Below are 19242 nucleotides of genomic sequence, written 5' to 3' on the forward strand. Positions count from 1 at the left end.
GAGTTTGCCATATACTCGCCGTATAAGACTACCCCTCTTCACAACCTGCCTCCTCTGTCCTCCTGGCCCACCCCTGTATACACCCTTTGTATATTACTGGGTGCTGCAGTCATCCAGGGGAGGGAAAAAAAGTTCAGGCTGTGTTATTTTAGAACTGGGTGTCAGGTGTGGGGTGTCAGTATTTGTGCCAGGCAGAGCTTACCGTGTGCAGCAGCCTTAGCGGAAAGGTCCACTCGTGTCCTGGGTCCTTCTATGTCCTACACTGTCCCCCTGCATCATTCCTGTCCGTGTCCCGTGTTTGAAGATTCAAAGCTGCAATACAGTAACTAGCATCTTGCGAGCAGCCGCTCGCGTGGGTAACGGCAGCTTCCTGGTTCCGGGTCACCTGACTGGTGACGTGCGCTCCACAGTTCAGTGTCTTCCTACGCACCTGTCACCAGTCAGGTGACCCGGAACCAGGAAGCTGCCGTTACCCACGCGAGCGGCTGCTCGCAAGATGCTAGTTACTGTATTGCAGCTTTGAATCTTCAAACATGGGACACGGACAGGAATGATGCAGGGGGACAGTGTAGGACATAGAAGGACCCAGGACACGAGTGGACCTTTCCGCCAAGGCTGCTGCACCCGATAAGCTCTGCCTGGCACAAATACTGACACCCGCACCTGACACCCGGCGTATAAGACGACCCCCCACTTTGCAGAAGATTTTCAGGGTTCAAAAAGTCGTCTTATACGCCGGAATATACGGTACAGACTTTCTGTACACCTAGGGATTGATAAAGCCTTTGAAATTCTAGTTTGTATCCACCTGACTTCTGTCTGTCCACAATTTTACCAATACCTTACCAACCAATTTTTTTTAGTAACTGCCAAACACTGGGATGCTTCAGATATGGCAATTTTAACCACTTGAGGACAGCCCCAGCCGATGGGCGGCGGCAAAGACCGGGCCTAAACGACCGCAATACGCCCATCGGCGGGGGCGGCATCAGCGGTGGCTGTGCGGCGATCGCGTCATCAATGACGCGATCGCCGCCGGCAATAGGCTCCACCCACCCTGCTCGGAAACCCGCCGGCCAATTAGCAGCGCCGGCGGGTTTCAAATGCGGCGATCGGGCCAATCAGAGCAGTATAATACACTTTGTTATTGTAACAAAGTGTATTATACTGGCTGCCTCCTCCGCTGATGGTCACTCGTCGTGCGACCATCAGAGAGGACGGCAGCCATTAGCTAAGTGTAAAAAAAAAACCACACTTTTCCCCACACAGACCCCCCGATCGCCCACCCCAGCCCTCAGAACCCCCCCTGACCACCCCAGAACACCAGTATCTGCACCCCACCACCCACCTAAAAACCCATCAATCACTCCCTGTCACTATCTAGGGACGCTATCCCCTAGGTTAGGTCCATAACTGCCCCCTAGGGTCCCCTGATCACCCCCCCTACCCTCAGATCCCCCCAGACAACCCCCTGTATACAGCTATATAGCTGCCTTACCCACTGATCACCTGTCTATCACCCATTACCTGTCTATCACCCCTTGTCACCACCACCCATCAGCGCAGTTCATAAACTGTCCCTTGGGGCACCTGATCACCCACCCAGACCCTCAGATTGCCCTCAGACCCCCCCCTCCTGATAACCTCCCCAGTGTATTGTTTACATCTATTCTCCCTTGTAATCCCTCACTGATCTCCTATCATCGCCCCCTGTGTCTGCCACCCACCAGATCAGGACCCAGTCTGCCCTGTGCGGGCACCTAATCAACCCCCCACACCCTCAGATCACCCTCAGACCCCAACCCCCCTCCCCCCCCAATCACCTTCCCAGTGCATTGGCTTTGATTGTCCCGTGATTGGCTTTGATTGTCCCGTGATTGGCTTTGATTGTCCCGTGATTGGCTTTGATTGTCCCGTGAATTGAGTGCCCTGTGATTGGCCTGTGATTGTTTCTGATTGCCTCTGATTCCCCACTCGCCACCACCCCCCTGTCACTATCCTAGTGATCTAAAAACAGTGATCAGTGAAAACTGTCACTTTTTTAGCATCACTAGTGTTAGCAGTTAGGCCAGTTAGCTAGGCCCCTTTGTAAGTGTCAGTTAGTGCTCAGCCCACTGCACCACAGTCACTAATTAGCGTCATCACTGTCGCTAATCAACATTGGTACTATATAGTATCTGTAAGTGATCATTACTGATCGCAGCCAGATCTATTAGGGTCACTAGGATCCACAAAAAAACGCAGTGTTTGTCCGATCAGGCCTGATCGTTCGCCTACACTTGCGTTCAGCCCGCCCCACCGCAGTGACAGGTTTTTTTCTGATCACTGCAAAAAACACTGTACAATAGCTGTGGCACTGTAAACATCGGTTTTGATTTTTTTTTTTTTTTAATCAAAACTCAGTGACCACAGCTTTCTACCTCTCAAATACTCCCTTTTGCTAGGTAGGTGCTCTTTTTTTCTGGGTAGTCTCAGAGGAATACACCCTAAATTTAGCAGTCCACCATGGCAAGAAAGGTGTATTCCGATGATGAGGTTCTCAGGTACATGGCCCAGTCGAATGAGGACGATTGGGACGCCTCATTCGACGAATCTTCCGGGTCAGTGTTTGAACCTGAATTGAGCAGTGGCTCACTGACCAATAGTGATGACGAGGTTGAGGTCCCGGCTAGAGCCAGGCGTACCACACCCCATGTTGTTGGGCCGCAGGTGGTGCAGGATCGGCCTCAAGGGCAGCAGAGTGGTGTTCGTGCTGGTCTGAGATTTCATGGTGGGGCAGGCACCAGCAGCACAACATCTCCTGGACCTAGAACCAGTACTTCCGTAGACCCTGGTGAAATGGCGAGCACCAGCACGGAAGTTGAAACTGGTTCGGTGGCACGTGCAATAAGATCCCAGTCGCAGCCACCAAGAAGACGGGCCCGTACTACCCCTAGTTTATCAAAGGTGCTGGCAAACCCAAATTGGCAATCCCCTGATTCCGCCGCACCCGTACTTCCCCCTTTCACCGCCCAGTCTGGAGTCCAGGTGGAGACAGAGAATCTAGGATCGGCCCTAGACCTTTTTCTATCTGTTCTTCACCCAGGATCTCTTAGACTTAATTGCGGCAGAGACCAACCATAAGGCCACACAATATATAACCGCCAATCCGGAAAAGTTCCTTGCCCAGCCTTTTCGGTGGAAACCAGTCCAAGTTTACGAAATTAAAATTATTTTGGGCCTTCTCCTTCACACGGGACTAGTAAAGCAGAATGTGTTGCGGTCTTATTGGTCTACGGACCCAGCATATCATGTTCCCCTGTACTCTGCTGCCATGTCCAGGACACGATTTGAAAACATCCTGCGCTTCCTGCACTTCAATAACAACGAAACCTGTAATCGAAGTGACCACCCTGCTTTTGACCGGCTCCACAAAATTCGACCCCTCATAGACCACCTGTCATCCAGATTTGCAGATGCTTATACCCCTGACCAGGACATCTGCGTAGACGAGTCCCTCATACGCTTTACCGGGCGCCTTCGCATCAAACAGTACATCCCAAGCAAGCGCGCCCGGTATGGGGTGAAACTGTATAAGCTCTGTGAAAGGGCCACAGGCTATACATCTTATTTTAGGGTCTATGAGGGAAAAGACTCAAAATTGGAGCCGGTTGGATGCCCTGACTACCTGGGGAGCAGTGGAAAGGTTGTGTGGGACTTGGTGTCACCCTTGTTCCAGAAGGGGTACCATCTTTTGTGGACAATTACACAAGTGTGGCCCTCTTTCAGCACTTAGAAAAAAAATCCGATGCTGTGGCGCCGTGCGGCCTAGTCGCCGGGGCTTCCCCCAACGGCTCATTACCACCAGACTTGAACGGGGGCAGAGGACCGCCTTGTGTGCTGACGACCTGCTCGCGGTGAAATGGAAGGACAAGAGGGAGGTTTACTTCCTGTCCACCATTCACGCAGACACGACAGTTGAAATTCAACGGCGAACTGAGGTCATTGAAAAACCCCTTGTCGTCCACGAGTATAATACTAACATGGGAGGGGTGGACTTCAATGACCAGAGGTTAGCGCCCTATTTAGTTGCCCGAAAAACAAGACGCTGGTATAAAAAAAAGTGTCTTTTTACCTCATTCAATTGGCAATTTACAACAGCTTTGTTCTCTACAGTAAGGCTGGGAGAACTGGATCGTTTATTCAATTTAATTAACAGATCGTGATGGAACTCCTGTATCCAGGAGGTGCCGTGGCCCAACCCCAAGATGCAACTAGCCGGCTGCATGGAAGGCATTACGCCTATCCAATTCCGAGTACCCCAGGTCACCGAATCCGAGGAAAACGTTGTTGTGTCTGCAGCAGGGCTGGAATAAGGCGTGACACCACTGTTTATTGTCCCACCTGTCCTGACCAGCCTGGCCTATGCCTAGGGGAGTGTTTTGAGAGGTACCACGAGCAGGTACACTATTAGAGAGTAGGGAACTCCACACACAGCGGTAGGCACACAAGGGTCTCTCAGTGCTATTTCACACTGCTGCGATGCGTTAGGGCAAAATGCCTAGCAAAAGTCACACTTTGCGGTCCCCCCCTATGCCGGAAGTGCTTGACTTAATGCGAGTGCATGCCTATGTTACTGCGTGGCTTCTGTGGCAATATCGATCGGCCCGGAAGTCATGTTAGTCTATGGCGAAGCAGTTCATTACTAGGCCGAATGCTACTCTTGTGGTATTGCCTGAAGGTCTGTTTTGGATGATACGGTGCGGCGGGCTCGACCCACCGGATATGTCAATATGCAGTGTGAAACCAAACATCGGGTTTCCAGAGACCCTAATACACAGGGCTGCCAGAAACCTCTCCTTTCACCTGGGACAAATTGCGTAATGTACTTCGCCACAACTCTGTGCGATTTGCACTTCGCACATTGTTCCATGGGGGAGGAGAGGTTTGTCCTCGGGAGGTAAGTTAAAAGAAAAAAACAGGTAAGCAAAGAAGTTAATGTTTGGTTTGCAATGTTAAGGTTTTTATTAAAAAAAGTTCAAAGTTTATTAATGTTAATGAAGTAATTGCTTTGCTGCTTGCTTGTTTTTTGTATTTTTTTTTCTCTTTTTCCATCCAATAACCTTCCAGGTGGACCGAGCGAACAACTAACCAGCTGCAGCACTGATGGTGCATCCTGACAGAACATTGAGTGTCTGTCAGTTTACACACAAGTCGGTGCATGTAGCGCTGCAGGACGAGATTTCTCCTCCGCAGTCAAAAAGATACGGTTGCCGAGGCATATGAGCCGAGGAGTGGTGTTGGGGTTTCATATGCTTTGGCAAGTACTTTGTATCAAAAAAAGAACTCTGGCAATGATTTGTTCATCCACATCGATCGGTGTGAATTGATAAATCAGGTTTGCCAGGGCATACGAGCTGGTGGGTTTAGATTTTTGGGGAGGCAGCTCCTATGTCCTGGCAAACGCCGTCCCCTCTTATTTTTTTTCAAATTTTTTTGGCAGATATTTTTTCATCCAAATCGATTGATTGTTTGACGTTCATTTTTCCTTTCAGCCCAGAGTGCATTACCCTTATGCCCAATATAAGGAGTATAGCAGAAACTCCTAATACTGACCATACATGTAACGATTGCAGAGACCCTAAAATGCCAGGACAGACCCCACGAATGATGCCATTTTGGAAAGAGGACACCCCAAAGTATTCCGTTAGGTGCATGGTGAGTTCATAGAATATTTTATTTTTTGTCACAAGTTAGCAGAAATTGTGGTTTGTTTGGTTTTTTTCACAAAATGTCATTTTCCGCTAACTTGTGACAAAAAAATAACATTTTCTATGAACTCACCACGGCCCTCATGGAATACCTTAGCGTGTATGCTTTCCAAAATTGGGTCATTTGTGGGGTTTGTTTAACTGTCCTGGCAAGTGGGGGGGGTGCTAAATTGTAAGCACCCCTGTAAAGCCTGGAGGTGCTCATTGGACTTTGGGCCTCTTAGCACAGTTAGGGTGCACAAAAGTTCCACGCATGTGGTATCGCCATACTCAAGAGAAGTAGTTTAATGTGTTTTGGGGTGTATTTGTACACATACCCATGCTGGGTGGGAGAAATCTCTCTGTAAATGGACAATTGTGTGTAAAAAAAAAAATCTAAAGATTGTCATTTACAGAGATATTTCTCCCACCCAGCATGGGTATGTGTACAAATACACCCCAAAACACATTAAACTACTTTTCCTGAGTACGGCGATACCACATGTGTGGCACTTTTTTGCCCCCTAACTGCGCTAAGGGGCCCAAAGTCCAATGAGTACCTTTAGGATTTCACAGGTCATTTTGAGAAATTTCGTTTCAAGACTACTCCTCACGGTTTAGGGCCCCTAAAATAACAGGACAGTATAGAAACCCCACAAATGACCTCATTTTACAAAGAAGACACACCAAGGTATTTCGTTAGTAGTACGGTGAGTTCATAGAAGATTTTATTTTGTCACAAGTTAGCGGAAATTGATTTTTATTGGTTTTTTCACAAAGTGTCATTTTCCGCTAACTTGTGACAAAATAAAATCTTCTATGAACTCACCGTACTACTAACGAAATACCATGGGGTGTCTTCTTTCTAAAATGGGGTCATTTGTGGGGTTCCTATACTGTCCTGGCATTTTAGGGGCCCTAAACCGTGAGGAGTAGTCTTGAAAACAAATGTCTCAAAATGACCCCTGAAATCCTAAAGGTACTCATTGGACTTTGGGCCCCTTAGCGCAGTTAGGGGGCAAAAAAGTGCCACACATGTGGTATCGCCGTACTCAGGAGAAGTAGTATAATGAGTTTTGGGGTGTATTTGTACACATACCCATGCTGGGTGGGAGAAATCTCTCTGTAAATGGACAATTGTGTGTAAAAAAAATAATCAAAAGAGTGTCATTTACAGAGATATTTCTCTCACCCAGCATGGGTATGTGTAAAAATACACCCCAAAACACATTATACTACTTCTCCTGAGTACGGCAATACCACATGTGTGACCCCTTTTTGCAGCCTAGGTGCGCTAAGGGGCCCAACGTCCAATGAGCACCTTTAGGCTTTACAGGGGTGCTTACAATTTAGCACCCCCCAAAATGCCAGGACAGTAAATACACCCCACAAATGACCCCATTTTGGAAAGTAGACACTTCAAGGTATTCAGAGAGGGCTATGGTGAGTCCGTGGCAGATTTCATTTTTTTTTGGTCACAAGTTAGCAGAAATGGACTTATTTTTTTTTTTTCACAAAGTGTTATTTTCCGCTAACTTGTGACAAAAAATTAAAATCTATGAACTCACCATGCCTCTCAGTGAATACTTTGGGATATCTTCTTTCCAAAATGGGGTCATTTGGGGGGTATTTATACCATCCTGGAATTTTAGCACCTCATGAAGCCTGACAGGTGCTCAGAAAAGTCAGAGATGCTTTAAAATGGGAAAATTCACTTTTGGCACCATAGTTTGTAAACGCTATAACTTTTACCCAATCCAATAAATATACACTGAATGTTTTTTTTTTTAATCAAAGACATGTAGCAGAATAACTTTCGCGCTCAAATGTATAGGAAATTTTACTTTATTTGAAAAATGTCAGCACAAAAAGTTAAGTCATTTTTTTTTTTACAAAATTCGTCTTTTTTGATGAATATAATAAAAACTAAAAACTCGCAGCAGCAATCAAATAGCACCAAATGAAAGCTGTATTACTGACAAGAAAAGGAGGTAAAATTCATTTAGGTGGTAGGTTGTATGAGCGAGCAATAAACCGTGAAAGCTGCAGTGGTCTGAATAGAGAAAAAGGCTCTGGTCCTTAAAGAGAGTCTGAAGCGAGAATAGATCTCGCTTCAGACCTCATAGCTAGCAGGGGCATGCGTGCCCCTGCTAAAACGCCGTGATAGCGCGGCTTAACGGGGGTCCCTGTCCCCCCAAACCCCCTCCGTGCAGCGGGGGAGCGCTTCCTGGTTGGGGCAGGGCTAACCGCCGCAGCCCTGCCCCATGCGCGTCTGTCAGACGCGTATCTCCGCCTCTCCCCTGCCCCTTTCAGTCTTCCTTCACTGAGAGGGGCGGGGGAGAGGCGGCGATGCGCGTCTGATAGACTCGCTGGGAGGCAGGGCTGCAGCCGTTAGCCCTGCCTCCAGGAAGAGGGGAAAAGCGACCAAGTCTGCGACCAAGGTTTGCGGGGGGTGGGTTGGGGGTGAAGGGACCCCCGTTAAGCCGCGGGATAGCGGCGTTTTAGCAGGGGCACACGTGCCCCTGCTATATATAAGACCTGAAGCGAGATTTAGTCTCGCTTCAGTGTCTCTTTAAGGGGCGAAAAGACTGTGGTCCTCAAGTGGTTAATGTTGAACTAATCAAAAGCTTTTTTTCTGGACTGCTGCTATTGTCCTTCATTTTGTTAAGATTGCATTGAATAAAGACAGCTGGAATATTTATAGTGCCTGTGTGTCTCTCTCCATTTCAAGTTGCAAAGCAAAAAAATTGAGTATTTTGAAAAGGATGATTATTTTCTTCATTGGCTGTAAAAAGCTAAGCAAGAGATGATGCATGGCTAAAGCTGCTCTAGAAACCTATCATCTTGATGTTTACAGGTTAGAAACCTCACATTTTATTAAGACACGTGTGGAAAATAGCAGAAACCATGTGGCACAGAAACTCTGAGCAAACGAATACAGATGATTACAGTACTAAGAACATCATGAGTACAGGACTTAGAACATCATGCACAGTCTAATCCTCAAGCTCTAGTAATCTATTTAAACAATAAAGTGTTGGGGCAAAGGTCAAGCCTGAGAACTTACCTGATATGTGTTGTCAAAACTATCATACATGAATCGGGTGATCAGGGAAGTCTTGCCAACTGTGCGAGAAAAATGAAATTTAAAAAGCAAATATTTAATTCCATATTAAAATTAGAAACCTTTCATTCCCAAACAATGTAAACAATGCCAGATCAATTTCACTTTAACCCCTTCAGTACCAGCAGTCTCTGGCCCCTTAAAGTGACACTGAAGTGGGAGAAAAAAAACACGATGTAATGATTTTTCAATTTATCATTTTTTAAATCTGTGTTTGATCGATTTTTGTGCAGTTCTATGAAAACTGATTGAAAAAAAAACAAAAAACAACCCAGATCTGACATGTTGGAAATTTATCTGGCAGGTAAAACTGCCAGAAAATTGTATGGTGTGTACCTAGCATCACACAAGCAGAGCTAATGACCCTTTCAACTTCCCAGAAGTAAAAATGGCCATACACTCGTTAGATTAGCAGCAGATAGATCATCTGATGTGTTTAGGAACATTTTTTACTAGGAACCTATTTCCAATAGATTTCAGTATGAAATCTATTGAAAATCGATCTGATGGCATTTTTTTGCCATCAGATTTCCTTTAGGTACAATGCAAAATGATAAGCAATCTTAACAGATCTTCCTAAATTTTCCAACATGTCAGATCGATTGAAATTGGTCAATTGATTTGTGATCGATCGGCCGATAATCGTCTGAGTGTATGGGCCCCTTAAATCTGTATCTGTTTCCTTGATGTATAAATGCTCCAGAAAGCAGGGACGAAATTGGTCATGTAGCTCAGATAAGCTCTTTTGCATAGATAACTGAAGTTTCTTAACTTTTCCTGTACTGGAAACAATATCTGTGCTGCTAAAGTTCTACTTCTTAAGGCTGCCATACACTGGTCGATTGCCAGATTAACCAACAGATAGATCTGGGAGGGATAGTTCAAATCAAATTCAACCATAGAAAATGCATTCGGGAATGCTGAGAAGAGGGTTACATGCCTAAAATACTCCCAGACTGCACTCACCATTTACAGTGACTGCCAAAAATGGTGCAGCAGCTACATATGCATGTAGGGAGCAATTCAGTTGGATTCATTTCATAGGCTAAAGAGGCTAGAAGGCAGCAAAATGCTCTAGTTATGCATCCCAAAAAAACTGCCACCTCCATGTAATATAACTGTAAATAGATACTGAATACTATGGAGAAGACTGTATAGGTAAACACTCATACTACATGGAAGTAAAAATCGGTAAGTGATTGCCCAATCATAATTGAAGTGTGTACCAAACTTTAGTGTCTCTGCACTGTTGGAGGTACTTGAGGACTGCGTTGAGAAACCCACGCTATTTCTAAACGATGCGCTGAGCGGATCTGTCAGAAACAGCCTCATCAGTCCACCGACAGCGCGTACACACGCACTACTGTTGCCTGAACGTCCGCCCAGCGGGACGCTCTGAAGGACCTGTCGTTGGTGGCTGTAGTGCATTGGCCAGGCCTCCAGGAATTTTGAATGGTAAATAATAGCCATAGCTGGTATCATGGTATCGCCTATCTAATGCTGGGAATACACAATGCGTTTCTGCAGCAGATAGATGGGTTCAATAGATAATTTCAGACAGGTCCGATCTCACATTCGATCGCTGTTCGATTTCTTTTAGTGAATGGAAAAAAATAAAAACTCGTGGATAGATAAGAGAATCGAGTGGCAAAAACGATTAAATGGAGAATCGAGCGGCAGAAACGCATTGTGTATTCCCAGCATAAAGGCAAGTACACACTGAACAATCTTCAGCAGTTAGGTAAATGTATATATGTACATGTTTGTATACCAATTTGCACCAGTAGATATTGATCGTGCTGCTGCTGCTGCTAACTTTGTACTGCACAATGCTATGCAAGGGTAAACATCTATAGCATTACGCTCCTACCTCCCCGCCACCCAGAATCACTTGTACAAAGAACCTGATCAATGTCTGATTAAAATGATCAATTATTGATTAAAAAAACACCCTTTTTATGAACAAATGAACATTAGCTTTGAGATATTGAGTCTATTGTTTAATATGTTAAAAATATATTTTTAAGGCAGGAGGTCACACTTGTCTTTCAGTTTTCTGCACTTTTCAGAAAACTGACAAGACTAGTGTGACCCCTGCCTTACAGCAGCTAATGTAAGTTATAGAGAAAGCTGAAAATTGTGCAAGATATTTTTTTTCTGCGCACGAAATCTGCATTCAAGTGTGACCTAGCCCATTGATTAACATGCGTTCTCAGTTGAAATCAGTTTTTCTGTGCAGAAAATGCACACAAAAGCTGACAAGTGTGACCCCGGCCTGAAGTTATAAATCTTGTGTGTATGCCAGATGTATATTTCTGTGCCTGAATATCTGCTTAGAGACCTCCAGTAAAGACATTTAGTAAGCTGTTAACTCTCCAGTGTACCGGCTTTCTATTTTAGGGGGGGGGGGGAACTTAAGGCAGGAGGTGTGGAGGGATCTTCTTCTGCTATAAAGTCACTCTTTGTACAGCTTTCTATGCATACTAGAATACAGCTCTGCCTTTCGTCTTTAAGGGCAATAAAGCACAAGAATCTGTGTAGCCAAGACAGTCTCTGGCATGCCATATGTAAAGGTACTAGGATTTTACTCGTTCAAATTGTACTGTCCAAAAGTGCAAGTGCACAATGCCAGCTAATCCACCCATCACCACAAGAACATACACAAGTACAAATAACAAATAATCCATCCTCTACTAAAGCAGAAATAAGCGCACAGTGCGCACTGGTGATCCTGCAGTCACACATATGATGTAAACATATTTGTAGTGATCTTCAGATTGAGACTGAGCTTGGTTGACCGCTTACCTCAGTCACCCTCTGACCCTCTAGTCTCACTGATAAAAGATTGAGCACTAATCAGCTTATTAAAATCTCTTACACATCACAGAAGAAAAAAAAAATGACCAGCCGCTATGCAAATGTTATGTCTCAATACTGGTTGAGGTAAAGCACTTTTCCTTAGTTACAATGAATAGACAGTGACTGTTCATATTTTCTTACGATGCATTCTGTGGCAAACATGCAACGTACCCGACACTAAGCAAAGGCCACCATTCCTCACGCCCCGGTAGTACTATAGTGCTGCATCTACCTGACAAATATTTTGTAACCGATTGATTTCCATTATTTAGGAACATCCCTGGATATGACTGATGGCAGAGAGGCATAGCTGCCATTTATAGTAAATGTATATGTGGTGCATGTATGAGATTCTCCAGCCAGTAAGGCAGGGCTCACACTTTCTAAAATTCACATCGAATTGCACATGGGGGAAAATGCTTTTGCTGCACCTATGATAAAAATCAATGGAGAATCTAAACTACTGAGAAGAAACACCCAAATATGCATAAAGTTAAAACCAGTTTAAAAGTACTGGTAAGGTTGGTGTACCTCCCTCTGAAGATACACACCAGGCGTATTTGGAGGAAAACATCAATTTTATTTTCACACAAAAAAAAACAAAACACATGCGAGGCTTGAGCTAGACAGACCCCAACCGTTGGCACTTTACCGTCAATGACCTGAAGAAGCGAGACGGCCCCCTTCTGTTTTTGTGCAAATAAAACTGACATTTTCCACCATATATGCCTGGTGTGTATCTTGAGAGGAAGATAATCCAACATTACCTATTCTTTTAAACTGTTTTTATTTTATGCATTTTTGGGTGGCTCCACCCTGTAGTTTATCTTTTATACACTTCTGTTAGGCGGTTGATATTTTATAGTTTTTTTTGTTTTATCACAAAAGCAATTATCCCTGATGGTAACCCACCTTTGTGAGTATAAGAACCTTTGACATTACATTATATATTGAGCTTACAAGACAATATTGCACTATTGGGCTCTTGGTGTCCTCTGTTTTGTTTTTACAATTATCCAGAGTGTACTTGAGTCTCTAGGATCCAGTGACCCGTGCCAGAGCGGAGGCTGTATTCTTCTGAAGGATTGAATTGGTAGTGGCATCCCTTGCAACCTTACTTGTGATTGTATTACTTTTCCTTACAACAAATTGATTGGTGTACAATCATACTACACTATTGGCTCCTGGTCATCTGGTTCTCAGGTCTCAAGTCAATGGAGAATCGCACTTCTACTAAAATTTGTGAAGAATGTGTAGAACAAAGTTGCAACATAAATTCGCACATCAAATGTGCATTCTCATTGACTTTCATTAGCTGTTATAAAAAAAGGAAAAAAAAAGCGAGAATTTGCATATGAACCTGAATTTTATGGGCTGAGACACACTGCAATGTCTTTTGAAAAACACATTCCCATTAACTTGAAAGAACCACTGCACAGTTTGCCTTAATAGATTTTACCAAGATTCTCAAACCAATCAATGTGAATGCGTTTTTCAAAACCCAACTGCATCACAAGCGTATTGCAAAACACTTGTGTCACAGGAGCCCTGGTGGCTGGAACGCGAAATGCCTTCCAAACGGTTCCAGCGCACAGATCGTGCAAACTGTGGTCGCAGTCAATGCGAAGAAACCGTTGGGAATTGGCCGCAGACAAACCAGAAGGGAGCCTGTGAGGTACGGTAATTACAACTTACACACTATTTCAGGGTATATCTGCCACCACCACTGGTATGGGCCAGTGGTCCCTACCGACTGACTGACTGCAAATAAAACGGTTAAAACACGCTGTATTCTGTCTAGATATCAACAATAGTAGCGTCTCTTCAGAAGTCTGGATTCAGTTTGTGTGGCTGAATAACAGGGTAGCAGAAGAGTAAACGACTTTGATAAAGTCTTTATTTACGTGCAATATAAATAATTAGTATATACAGAAAATTGCTAAAATCAACAATTATAAAAACATTAATAGCCAGTATGAAATAAAAAGGGAGAAAATACTTAGGGTTTTTGGAAATATGTCCGTTCTGGGAAAATCATAAAGTTCGGTTTCAGTAAAGTTCTTTGTTTCAGTCAGAGCGAGATGGCCGAACAAGATGGCCGCTAACCATGTGTCCTCTGGCTAGCAGCAGACAGCTCTCATACAGATGGAATTTGGAGGATTAAGGTCCGCCTGCCGGCCATGTGCTTTTGATGAAGCTGGTTTGGGGTATGGCAATGCCGACCCCCTCTGAGTTACCAACCAATGACCGTTCATTCCCTCAGAGATTTTAGGGCTAAACTTATGAAATGCCGTAACTCATGAACGATACATGCCATATTTAGGTGGATAGACGATTCATACTTGTCGGAAAATACCAATTATTAATATGACATCAGACATGGCTAGGGCAGCGGGTCAGGTTCCTGAGAAGATTCATACCGCAATAACCGGACGGGCTATTGCGATGAATTTCATATCAGCACGTTGGCCAGATTTTACCGAATAAGACTATATGAATTTCATAGCTGTGCGATATACGGTTTTCGTATACTGACAGGAAATCATACCACACATGCGTTCAGATCTGCCCTTCATCGGTGCCATGAAGTCTGTGGGAAGCAGGTTTGGAATAGGCTTCCTGCTGGGAGTAGCTTCCTTGCTCTCCCTGTATGAAAAGGGCTCACCAAATGGTGGGCAATTGACATCTGCCTGAGGTAATTAAAAATAAACATTCTTCTGGACACAGGCCTGGCCCAAGCTAATTAACACATCAAAAGACATCCTGCATCTAAGTACTGCTAGCTCTCTGCTGAGGAAAGAGGGAGCCCAGATTGACGGCAGAGGCTCCTACACAACCAATCTAGATTCTAGCAAGTCAATGGCAATCGGTGCAATAAACTGATTGCGATCTCGTTTCTCACGGCTGTTCCGTGACAACTTGGCAGTGTGTCTAAGGCCTAACTTGAAAAATGCTAATGTTACGTATAAGCCTTGAGAGGAAATGGCAATGTTACAGCTCATCCCAACAGAATTTGCACACCTGGCAGTGCCGCCACCACCCTGGCAATTGAAATAAAATGGTTACTTCATTGGTGCAAGGTTATAGTTAAGGAGCCTGCTGCCTGCTAGTCAACTTTTCTAGCAGGTTAGTACTGTCTTTAGTGCAAAACTGAGCCCCAGAGGTTCCCCAAGTTTGATACTATTCAGCTATGACCTAACTCCAGGCTTGCCTTGTACAAGTGAGTGCTGTTACATGTTTGCATCAGTGCTGAGCCCTGCAAGAATAAAGGGCCAGTGCACACCAAAAAGCGCCATCGTAATCACAAAAGCTCAGTGCTTTTTGAAGTGATTTTTCAGAGTGACTCTAGGCATGTGCCTAGCGATTTTTTGGAGCGTTTTGGTGTAGCTTTTTTTTTTTTTATTACAGTACAGCTGGAACTGAATGGCTTCTGTAACAAAAATGCTTGGAAAATCGCTCTGCTCTAGCACTTTTCAGAGCGATTTTCTATTACTTAACATTGAGGCTGAATCGCCTCAGAAATGCTGCAAGACCCCCATTTGCGTTTGGGAGAAAATCACATCGCTCTGGTGTGATCCATCCCATTCAAATACATTAGCCAAGTGCCTTTAAAAGCGCTCTTGGTGTGCACCAGCTCTAAGTGGAAATTCCATGCAAAATACCTAGCTAATTGTGGGCAGCTGCTGAAACAGCTGTGGCATAGCTACACATCCAAATGCCCCAGTGCAAAATGTTGGCTACTCTACAGAGTTCCAAAGGACAACCAATGTGATGGATACAAATATGGAGAGGAATACCTAAATGCAGGGAAGGAGGAATCAATTTGAGTAACACTACTCAAAGCTTAACCAGAGGTGACCATAGCTACTACAGTACTACTAAGAAGCTACGGTAAGTCTGACTCAGAGACCTTGGATCCAGGAGCAACCGCTGCACCAGCAACTGTTACGCCACTGCAAAACAGATGGTAAGGTAGCTGCTGTAAGCTTTGTACTAATTGATGCAATACAAAGCTAAAAAGACTATATAATTTGTACAGCACTGTCAGATGCCAGGGCTATATAAATAATAAATAAGGTGATTGTGCCTGGGCTGTAACATTCCAATTAAATGATAATGCCTAAAATGTCTGAAGCTCAAGTTCTGTGCTTGCATAGAAAACATCTTCATAACATATGATTTCAGTTTAATGAATACTTGATTCTCCTGAGCCCCGCAATAACTAATTGTTCAGACATGAGAAGACTATAAGGGCTCGTTTCCACTAGTGCGGCGTGCGTCTCGTAGACGCACGCCGGCACTGAGCGGGTGGGCGGGATCGCAGGCGATTCCCATCAGCCGTGCCATGCACGGCTATGGGAATCGCAGCCTCCGCCGCGAATTCTGTGGGGGTTTCCGGCCGAATCGCTACTGCAAGCGATTCGGCCGGCGGCGCCGTTATCCCCTATGGCAGAGTTTCCCCGCGCGATTTGCCTGCGGGGAAACTCTGCGGATTCGCGGCCGTTTCCGCGAGAGTGGAAACGGGCCCTAAGGGTTCTTCTGTTAGTGGTAATTAAAAACTAGGAAATTATAGTGAAAAAGCAGCTCGGCTACTCGTTTATTAAACTCATACGGTCATTAAGGAAAGTGCACCATTATGAGACTGAAAAGAAATTTCCAATTCCCTGAGACTAAACTACATACCTAAAAAGGTATGCCAACACTGCTTCACTACAGTGAAGATAAGTAAGTAGTTAAAATCTGACAGAACCAACAGGTTTTGGACTAGTCCATCTCCTCATGGGGGATTCTCAGGATTTTCTTTGTTTTCAAAAGAATTTACTAAATGGCAGTTGCTAAGTTTAATTGACAAAATAGTAAGATATCAGCCAGCCTCCCTACTCGCTTGCACGCTATTTTGGCATTTGATTGAGCAACTTCAGGAAATGCTTTTGAAAACAAAGAAAACCTTGAGAATTACCCATGAGGAGATGGACTAGTCCATGGAACACTGCTTTAGGATACATGAATCAAATCATAGAAAACCAGATTCACTTACCTGGGGCTTCCTTCAGCCCCTAGAAGTCTATATGTCCCTCACTGCAGTTTCGCTCTCTGCCAGTGTCCTGGGGGCTCAAGGATCGTTTGGTTTGATTATTAACCACTTGATGACCCAGCCTTTACCCCCCTTAAGGACCAGCGCTGATTTCGCTGATCTGTGCTGGGTGGGCTCTACAGCCCCCAGCACAGATCAAACACCAGGCAGAGCGACCAGATCGCCCCCCTTTTTTCCCCACTAGGGGGATGATGTGCTGGGGGGGGGGTCTGATCGCTCCTGCCTGCGTGTGGCTGGCGGGGGGGGCCCTCAAAGCCCCTCCATCTCCTCCCTCCCTTCCCCGGAGATCCGAGGCTGCACAGGAACTGATCTGTCCTGTGCAGCCTCTAACAGGCTCCTGCCTGTCATGTGACAGCTATCCCCGGCCGCTGATTGGCCAGGGATTGCTGATCTAGTACAACGCTGCTACTGTTAGCAGCGTTGTACAAATGTACACAAAGCGGATTATTTCCGCTTGTGTTTACATTTAGCCTGCGAGCTGCAATCAGCGGCCCGCAGGCTATTCACGGAGCCCCCCGCTGTGAATTGACAGGCAGCAGCCGCTTCCTGATTAATTAGCCTGCAGCCGGCGACACAGATCTGCGTCGCTGGTCCTGCAGCTGCCACTTTGCCGACACGCGTTATGAGTGCGCGGTCGGCAAGTGGTTGAAGCTTACCAGAGCATATATATAACCTAGTGAGTGAGCTGTATATTATAGCAGCCAGTGTGCTATAGGGTGCATCCCTCTTAACACTGTAGACCAGGTGCTGGTAACTTTATTATTGTTAGAGTCGTTATACTTCGAAAGAAAAGGTTTACGTTGCATTGAAAAGTATGAGAAAAAAAAAGTTAAGAGATTTGAACCATTTTTGAATAAATATGACTTTTGGTCCTCGACCTATTCTAAGTTTCACAACCCTGCTGTAGAGGGAAGCCTCTGGATAGCCCAGGGGCTCCCCGGACCTTCTTACACCCCACCTTTCCCGTGAAGTGACTTCTGGCTGCGCTCCCGGCCATGTACAAGCGCGTTCCAACTTGGCACGTGAGTTATGCTGGGCATACACGGCTCGAGAATGCGCCGGTATCGAGCCAGCGGCTCGATGCCGGCGCGTCACCGTGCGGATCAATTCCAGCTCGTCCCCGCGGGCGCTGCTAATCAGCGGTTCATTTGCTCCCATTGTTCTCCCCACCGGTATCGAGAGCAGAATCGATCTGGCGGGGTATCGGACAGGTTGAATATTATCAATCGAGCCATCAGCGGCTCGATTGATAATAAACGAGCCTTGCATGCCCAGCATCAGGTCAGTCCATGCTCCGTACAATGAAGCACATGTGCACAGAGGTAAAAAGAAGAAAAAAAAAAAAAAAGCTGTGCACAAGTCGCTACAATCTACTGGGTGTGCACAGACCTTACTCGTGCATGCCCAGTAAGTATATGCTTGTGCACGGCTGGAAGACATGACTCCAGTCACATGAGTTTAGAGGGCCCCTTCACTGGAAGAGTCGGGATGCAAGATGATATGGGAAGCCACTGGACTAACAAAAGGTTTCAGAAAAAAGTAAGAAACATTTTATAGCACTTTAGGCCAATGACCTACCAGGAATCGCAAGTGTTTTGTGCTTCAGTTTTGTAAGTAATTTCATAAGCAATTCCCATGCACCACTTTGTTACATTAGACCACAAACACAAATGCTGCGTGTCTTGCAATTGCATTTAGCTCTAATCTCAATTGCGGCAATCCAAAACTGCAGCCAAAAGTGTTCTAATAGGGCCCAGCCCTCAGGAGTACGTTCAATTTAACTGAATGTTGCCCTTTGATGTACCCAGAGTTGGCTCGCCCAAGGCAACATGCGCATCTTGCCAGGCAGGACAAATTTTCCTCTGTTCAGTTCGGATTCCCTTCTGCCCACTTAATCCCCATGTCTGCGTTAGGTAGCTGAGTTTTTGTTGGCATTCCCAACATTTTTCCACTTCGGCGCCTCTGTTAAAAATAGCAAAAAAAAACCCAACAAAACAAATAAACAAAAGCAAAGGCAGAACAATAAAATGCAGACATTCCAGTGCCAGCAATGTTTAGGTTTCTTTGGTTCTGTCTAGGTTCCGATGGATGTTCAGGGGGCCACAGTCTGCACTCTCCATATATACAACTACTACTTTTGCATAACGTTTTGTATTCCAGAGTACCCAGTGCTGTGAAACTTTACTTTGATGGAAAAAGATAACCATCTTCATCAGAAATAGGATTCAACAATTAGCATTAAAAAAGAACACAAGTGTTTTCCCAATCACATTCAATTTGCATATGCAAATTCAGATGCGAAACACAGTATACTAGTGGAAATTGGCCCTAAAACAATTTGAGCAAACATATGAAAATTTTTCTTTCCTTGTACATATGCAAATAGAATCCAGGGCTGTGGAATCTGTACAAAAATCATCTGACTCACTCCTCAG

The 19242-nt window shown here is 45.0% G+C and overlaps 1 protein-coding gene across 2 annotated transcripts in view; it reads right to left on the reverse strand.

Moving 5' to 3' along the window:
* RAB41 (RAB41, member RAS oncogene family) overlaps positions 1-19242 on the reverse strand; it is a 48484-nt gene that overhangs the window by 26314 nt on the left and 2928 nt on the right. For both annotated transcript variants that reach the window (XM_068247634.1, XM_068247635.1), the window contains exon 2: positions 8797-8855. In XM_068247634.1, coding sequence (XP_068103735.1) covers positions 8797-8855 — 59 coding nt within the window. The remainder of the gene's footprint in view (positions 1-8796; positions 8856-19242) is intronic.

Source organism: Hyperolius riggenbachi, chromosome 8 (genome assembly GCF_040937935.1).
Source record: "Hyperolius riggenbachi isolate aHypRig1 chromosome 8, aHypRig1.pri, whole genome shotgun sequence".
Lineage (NCBI taxonomy): Eukaryota > Metazoa > Chordata > Amphibia > Anura > Hyperoliidae > Hyperolius > Hyperolius riggenbachi.